General features: G+C 42.6%; 3 protein-coding genes across 3 annotated transcripts; all 3 read left to right on the plus strand.

The window, feature by feature from the left end:
* Positions 1-92: 92 nt before the first annotated feature.
* On the plus strand, positions 93-1,005 carry LOC137736324 (pentatricopeptide repeat-containing protein At1g69290-like). Its single transcript, XM_068475612.1, has 2 exons — positions 93-402; positions 557-1,005. Exons 1-2 carry the CDS (start codon positions 93-95, stop codon positions 1,003-1,005), a joined length of 759 nt encoding a protein of 252 aa, XP_068331713.1.
* Positions 1,006-1,644: 639 nt separating this feature from the next.
* Positions 1,645-3,244, plus strand: LOC137738102 (LEAF RUST 10 DISEASE-RESISTANCE LOCUS RECEPTOR-LIKE PROTEIN KINASE-like 1.5). The gene is made up of 3 exons (XM_068477710.1): positions 1,645-2,613; positions 2,709-2,765; positions 2,994-3,244. The coding sequence occupies exons 1-3, from the start codon at positions 1,791-1,793 to the stop codon at positions 3,059-3,061; spliced, it is 948 nt and encodes a 315-aa protein (XP_068333811.1). The 5' UTR covers positions 1,645-1,790; the 3' UTR covers positions 3,062-3,244.
* A 731-nt stretch (positions 3,245-3,975) lies between these two features.
* On the plus strand, positions 3,976-5,013 carry LOC137736728 (putative pectinesterase 11). The gene has a single exon (XM_068475968.1). The coding sequence runs from the start codon at positions 3,976-3,978 to the stop codon at positions 5,011-5,013; it is 1,038 nt and encodes a 345-aa protein (XP_068332069.1).
* Positions 5,014-6,344: the final 1,331 nt, after the last annotated feature.

Below are 6,344 nucleotides of genomic sequence, written 5' to 3' on the forward strand. Positions count from 1 at the left end.
AAGTTCCTGGAGATTATGAGCTCTCTGCTAGACCACAGCACGAGGAAGAAGAGAAAGTTTGAATCTTTGGAATTTGGAATTTGGATGAGAGAATGTGGAGAAAACTAGAAGCTCTCACTTTCCTTCTCCTCCTTCCACACAGAAGAGGAAGAGCCTTCTCCTCAACACCTGAAATCCCAACCCTCTACTCCTTCCACCAACCTTCAATCTTTGCCTGCAAGAGGGCCCCACCTCCCTCCTCCCTCCAATCCCACAGCGACCTCCCAACCCTGCCGCCCGAAACCCTGACCCCCGACCATATCGCCGCCCTCGAGACCGCCCTCCACAAGTCCCTCATAACCCACAACACTGATGCGGCCTGGAAGTCCTTCAAGACCGTCACCGGCACCTCCGCCTTCCCCAGTAAGTCGCTCACCAATTCTCTGATTACCCATTTGTCCTCACTCGGGGACATTCACAATCTCAAGAGGGCTTTTGCCACCACTGTTTATGTTGTGGAAAAAACCCAGGGTTTTTGGATTTTAGAACTGTTGGGTTTGTGCTGGATGCTATGAAGTGTGCCAAACTGCTGCCCCTGCTTTTGCTTTTGTTAAATGCATGTTCAAGAACCGGTTTTTCTTGCCGTTTAGTGTGTTGGGCAATGTACTTGTTGAGATCAGTAGGGAAAATGGTAACTTTGTCGCGTTCTTACGGGTTTTTGAAGAGAATTGTAGGATTGCTTTGGATGAGAAGTTGGAGCTTATGAAACCGCGTTTGGCTGCTTGTAATGCGGCGTTGGAGGGGTGTTGTCGTGAGCTTGAATCGTCGAGTGATGCCAAAAAAGCTGTTGAAACAATTGCGGTTTTGGGGGTTGGGCCTGATGAGTCGAGTTTTGGCTTTCTTGCTCATTTGTATGCATTGAAGGGTCTTGAGGAGAAAACTGAGTTAGAGGGGTTGATGGGTGGGTTTGGTTTTTCGGATAAAAAGGTGTTTCGGAGCAGTTTGATTAATGTCTATGTTAAGTGATGGAGATGGCGAATGTTTGAATTTGGCTGAAGAAACTCACAAGGCCCACATTGGTATCCAAGTACATAAATTTCTCTACTTTTTTTTCCAAATCATCTTAGTTTCTGTGTAATTCTTTGCCAAAATAATGGCGGAATATTAATATGATTTTAAGCAATCGACGAGCAGTTCAGATGCACACTTGCTTTGATTTATTGCTGTGGGATCACCTTTAGTCCTCTGTTCATTTTCATACTGCATTTGCATGTGCTGGTAGCAGTGTCAAAGGCTGTGAAAGCAATCAGCATCGTCCTTGGTGGGGCTGACATACCGCGTTAGATTGGTAAGCCGAAACAGAAACTTGTTCACACACTCGAGCACCTTCTCTTGTACTATTCTGGAGTTGATTTCCCTCCTTGTCTACATTCTTTTGAAAATGGGAGTTATAACGAAAAATTCTCGTTACTGTTCATTTTTAACGAAAAATACATCTTTCTTTAAAAAATCACTTTTGATACTATTCACTTACAATATTGTTTGTCGTTTTAAAATTCAAAAATTTCAAACCATTTTCTTTGTTTTTTTTTTTTTGAAAATGCATATTGCTTTATAGCTAGAACCCACAAGAAAACAGAGGCTCTGCTTTTTAGGAAGAAAAATTAGGAAGGGCACCGAAAAGAACACTTTCTTCTGTGCTTATTGACAAATAAAACTTTATCATGTGAAAGTTGAAACTCTTCTTGCATTAGTGTGCTCTCGTTTCTTCATTTGAAGATCTCCAACTCCTCCAAAACCCTTCTTCTCCTATGCCGCCGTCGGCCTCAGAAACCCTACTTCTCATCACCATTTTCTTCTTGCTTCCTCTCGACACCCTCTCATCCGTCATCCACGCAGGCCATGCCATCCCTCTCACTGGTATGTGTGAGGACGCATGCGGTGCTATCCCAGTAAAGTTCCCATTTGGTACCGGATTTGGTTGCGGCCACCCTGAATTTGTCAGATACATCAAATGCAGCTCAGGAACACTGCAATTCTCCACCGGAACGGGCATCTACACCATTTCCTCCATAGACTACAATAGCAGCACCATCATTGTCACAGATCCACTCATGTCAACATGTTCCTCCATGCAAAATTCAGGTAGTTTTAGCTTGGACAAGTCCAGTCCTTTCACTATAGGAGAGCAAAACATCTTCGTTTTGCTCGGCTGCTCAACGACATCCCCGGTGTTTGATCCAAACGAAGACTTGTGTGACACTGGATCCGGCACCCGGGTGTGTAGAGGTTTGTACTCTTGCAAGGGGGTGGCCGGCATTGGACTGCCGCAGAATGCGCCGATTTCCACCTGTTGTGTTTATGATTCTGAACTCGTGGTTGGCTCAGGTTATGCATTGGATCTTCCAAAGCTCCAGTGCTCTTCTTATACATCAGTTTACGAGTTTGGAGACGAAGGCGATCCGACGAAATGGAAATTTGGGATTTCTTTGCAATATAATGATTCTTACCACACAAATAAATGCAAGGATTGTGAAACAAGTGGAGGGATTTGTGGATTTGCTGGTTTGGATCAGTCATTTGCTTGTATTTGCAGGAGTGGTGTTAACACCACCACAAATTGTTTTGGGCGAGGTCAGTAATTAATTATTGCAATTATTAGGAGATTTAGTTCAATTAAACTAATTAATTATCACTGATTAATGCTCTTGAACTTCTGATATGATTAGGGTATGCTTGGAGTGGGGCAGTGGAACTGGACTTTCAAGTTAACACCATTATTGGAGGTACCTTTTTTGACTTTCTTTGTTTGATGTTTGTCACCTTTCCTCACAAAAAGTCTCTCTTTTGGCAAAGCATTTATCATTACTGTCAGCTTCTCTCGTTATTTGCGTAATTATACAACGTTCCTCTCACAATAACTCGACACAACTCACGGTCATGAAAGAGGCGACGACGACAGATTTGTATACAACCGTTACATGCGAGAACTTTACCTCAATTTTTGGTTGCAGGACTTTTGCTCTCGTGGGCGTTGCTACTTATATATAATCAGCAGATGGAGCTTCAAGACCTGCTGTAGTTACTTTTGGGGAAGGCAGTAGGGATATGGATGGCACCTGTAATATTTATTTACATATGCAATTTATTTGTTCATCGTCTAGATATTGAATTGATGTAATCTCACGTCCTTCCTAGTTCCTACGAAGGAATTTGACCAAAAAATGCAAACTTAAAATCCATTACGCTTTCAGCGGTTCTTTTACTCTTCCTTTGAAAAAAGTCTGTCCTGGATCCGACTATATGACCACGTCATCCATCCGACCATCCCCGGGCCCGTCACCATCTGAGTCCGACCGCCGCTCCCCCTTAGCTGGGAGAGAAAGAAGGCGGAGAGACAATTGCATAAAATAAAAGGAGTAGAAATAAATCGGTTGTGTTTTAAATGTTTTTTATGTCCCCAATCACGTTTGGAGAGTAGTAGGTAGAAAGCACACCTATCAAATCTGGTAGCTTTGCTTGAAATGCAGGGCATTAACAAAGCTAATTGGAAGATAAGTGAGTGAAAGGTTCATTATCGCTTTACCATAAGCTTCTAAGTACGTCTTACGTCCTCAGGTTAATCGGAAAAATTTCACCCCACCCGCCCCGATTAGCAAATCATCACCTTGAAGTTACACAAACCATTCCTCTTTTATCTTTGCAATATTCCTACAAGAACATGGAATCTTAAAATACTCCTCCCTAATTTGGGATCTTTAATATTCCCATCTGAATTTGGAATCCAAATTCATCAAGAAAAAGTTAGATACTACCTGAAATTGGTTGTCCTAATTCCTCAAGTAAAACCTAATTTCCTACTTCCACCTGCATGCATGCGAACACTATATAATAACGACATCAGCTGTTGTCAACATTCACATCACTATTCATCGTTGTCGATCAATCCAACACAAAGCTCCTAATTCAGACACAAAGTGCTTCTCTCTTACCACGATGGCCAACGGTTTTACTTCTACGAAGTTCTTTCTCATTGCTCTTTTACTCTATACTTTCACCGCCGTTACCTCTCAAGTTGCAACCACAAATAATTATGCGTCTGACGAAGCCATTCTCATAACCGTGGACCAGTCCGGCAAAGGAGATTACTGGAAAATACAAGACGCTATTGATGCCGTGCCGTCGAATAATGCGGAGAATGTGTACATTGCAGTTAAACCTGGAACTTACACTGAAAAAATTTGGGTGCCTGCAGATAAGCCATTTATTACGATAGCCGGCACGGGGCCGGGCGAGACGATAATAACATGGAGTCAGGGTGGGGAGATATACGACACTCCAACCTTCACCGTCCTGGCTTCTGATTTTACCGGACGAACCCTCACAATTCAGAACACGTACGGAAAAGGAGCTCGAGCAGTGGCACTTAGGGCTTCCGGAGATAGGGCAGCATTCTACGATTGCAGTATCAAGTCGTATCAAGACACCCTACTTTCCGAAAACGGCAAGCAGTACTACAGCAACTGCTACATCGAAGGAGCCGTCGACTTCATATTCGGAAGCTCAGCCGCCCTTTTCCAGAACTGCCACTTGCACTCGACTGCGGATGAGGTCGGATTCATAACCGCCCACCGGAGGGACAACGCGTCAGAGAACTTGGGCTTCAGTTTCGTGGGGTGCAAGATAAGCGGCTTATCAAAGACAACCCTAGGACGGCCATGGAGCCCCTATTCCAGGGTTATCTTTTCCCTTACGCACATGTCGAATGTCGTGGCGCCGCAAGGTTGGGACGACTGGGGTCGGTCGCCCGAAGAACTGAGTACTGTCTACTTCGGACAGTACAGATGTTGGGGACCGGGAGCCGATACGTCGCAGAGAGTTAAGTGGGCCCGGGAACTTACGTTCCAAGAGGCTGCGCCGCTTATGACGAGTGGCTTCATTGGTGGCAGATACTGGTTAAGGCAAGCTCCGACCAGGTTGAATAGTATAAGTGCACTCCGTTCTTCAAATGTCACGGCTGCCGGAAATAACTGAAGTTTTGTAATAATTCACAAAGAAAATGAAAAACACGGAGTAGGTTGTGGTACATATTTGTATTAAGTTTGAAGTGTTTTTTTCTTCACTAAACTGTGATGTTATTAAGGGCTCACATATGAATTGAATTTTAATTGTATTTTATATTGGATGTGACTATAAGTGTTTTAGTCGTTAGATTTGATGCCCACAACTGTTTAGAATATCTATTTTTATGGTTCATTACCACAGCTGCAACATAATAGTGATACTGTAAACGGTACCATTACCATTTTTAAAACAGTGAGAGATTATGCTAATTAATCGGGAATATTAGTGATTAATCATGCTAATTAACCTGTTTTAATTTCCTATCCAATTAGAACGTGCTGTGTACGTTTATGTGGTAGCTCAGTGCACCTGCTATATATTACCTTATTTTTTTCATATTTTCTAGATTTCCTTCAATATTTAATACCTAAACTACAAAGTGCAATACGAATACTTAAGGATAAAAAATTTGAGATTAGAAAACAGGTAAGAACATTGTACAATCCAGCAGGATGACCAACTTCCCAATTTGACTCCCAGATTAGAAACACTACTCGGCTCCTCACGTGTTAAGGAATTATTCCTCCTTAATTATCAATTATAGTCTAACACGTATGAAAAAATATCTCGCTAAAACAACTTTAAATTCTCATACGTGTGCAAAGAAGAACGACACCTTACATGACCAACTGTTAATATAACCGTTGTGGATTCGCTCTCATTGTGTTTCCTTTGACAACATTATCAACCATTGTTGAAGGAAGAGTAAAATTGGATCTCCTCCCTTTTCTTCTTCTTTTCGATCAAGACAGAAAATTCACCAAAAACCCTTTTCGCTTTTGGGTTTTGAAGATCAGAATTGGCCAGAAATATAGGCTTTTATATGGATTTATGGATTGTAGCAGCAGCAACAGTCACTGGGGCTGGTTACGTGGCGTAGTGCTATTGGCACAAATGGCTTTCCAGAGCAACGGAAGCCGGAAGGTGTAGCAGATCAGTCAGTTCATGATGCTGAGGAGGTGACTGAGTCTTCTGGTGAGTTGGTTTCTGATTATGCTGTGGCAGAAAAAGCTGGGTTTTATATTCATCAAAGACTAAAGAAAGGCAGATTTCTTGGAGTTAAATCAAAAGGGCTTTCTCTAAAAGAACTTAATTCCACAGAAAGCTGCCTATTGGTTCAGGTGGTGTTGTACCGGGAAAATGCTAGAGTGGAAGAGGATGTGTACAGCTCATCATGTGCATCACCTTGTATTTTGGCAATGAGGCCATTTTTGGTTAACAGTGGGAGCCAAGTCAATGAC

This window comes from Pyrus communis, chromosome 6 (assembly GCF_963583255.1).
Source record: "Pyrus communis chromosome 6, drPyrComm1.1, whole genome shotgun sequence".
Classification (NCBI taxonomy): Eukaryota; Viridiplantae; Streptophyta; class Magnoliopsida; order Rosales; family Rosaceae; genus Pyrus; species Pyrus communis.

Excerpts from the sequence above, each read along its gene's own strand:
- LOC137736324 (XM_068475612.1), top strand. The coding sequence starts at position 93 with ATGTGGAGAAAACTAGAAGCTCTCACTTTCCTTCTCCTCCTTCCACAC. Across the intron at positions 403-556 it reads CGGCACCTCCGCCTTCCCCA|TGTGCCAAACTGCTGCCCCT; the intron begins GTAAGTCGCTCA and ends GATGCTATGAAG.
- LOC137738102 (XM_068477710.1), top strand. The coding sequence starts at position 1,791 with ATGCCGCCGTCGGCCTCAGAAACCCTACTTCTCATCACCATTTTCTTC. Across the intron at positions 2,614-2,708 it reads CACAAATTGTTTTGGGCGAG|GGTATGCTTGGAGTGGGGCA; the intron begins GTCAGTAATTAA and ends TGATATGATTAG. Across the intron at positions 2,766-2,993 it reads AGTTAACACCATTATTGGAG|GACTTTTGCTCTCGTGGGCG; the intron begins GTACCTTTTTTG and ends TTTTGGTTGCAG.
- LOC137736728 (XM_068475968.1), top strand. The coding sequence starts at position 3,976 with ATGGCCAACGGTTTTACTTCTACGAAGTTCTTTCTCATTGCTCTTTTA.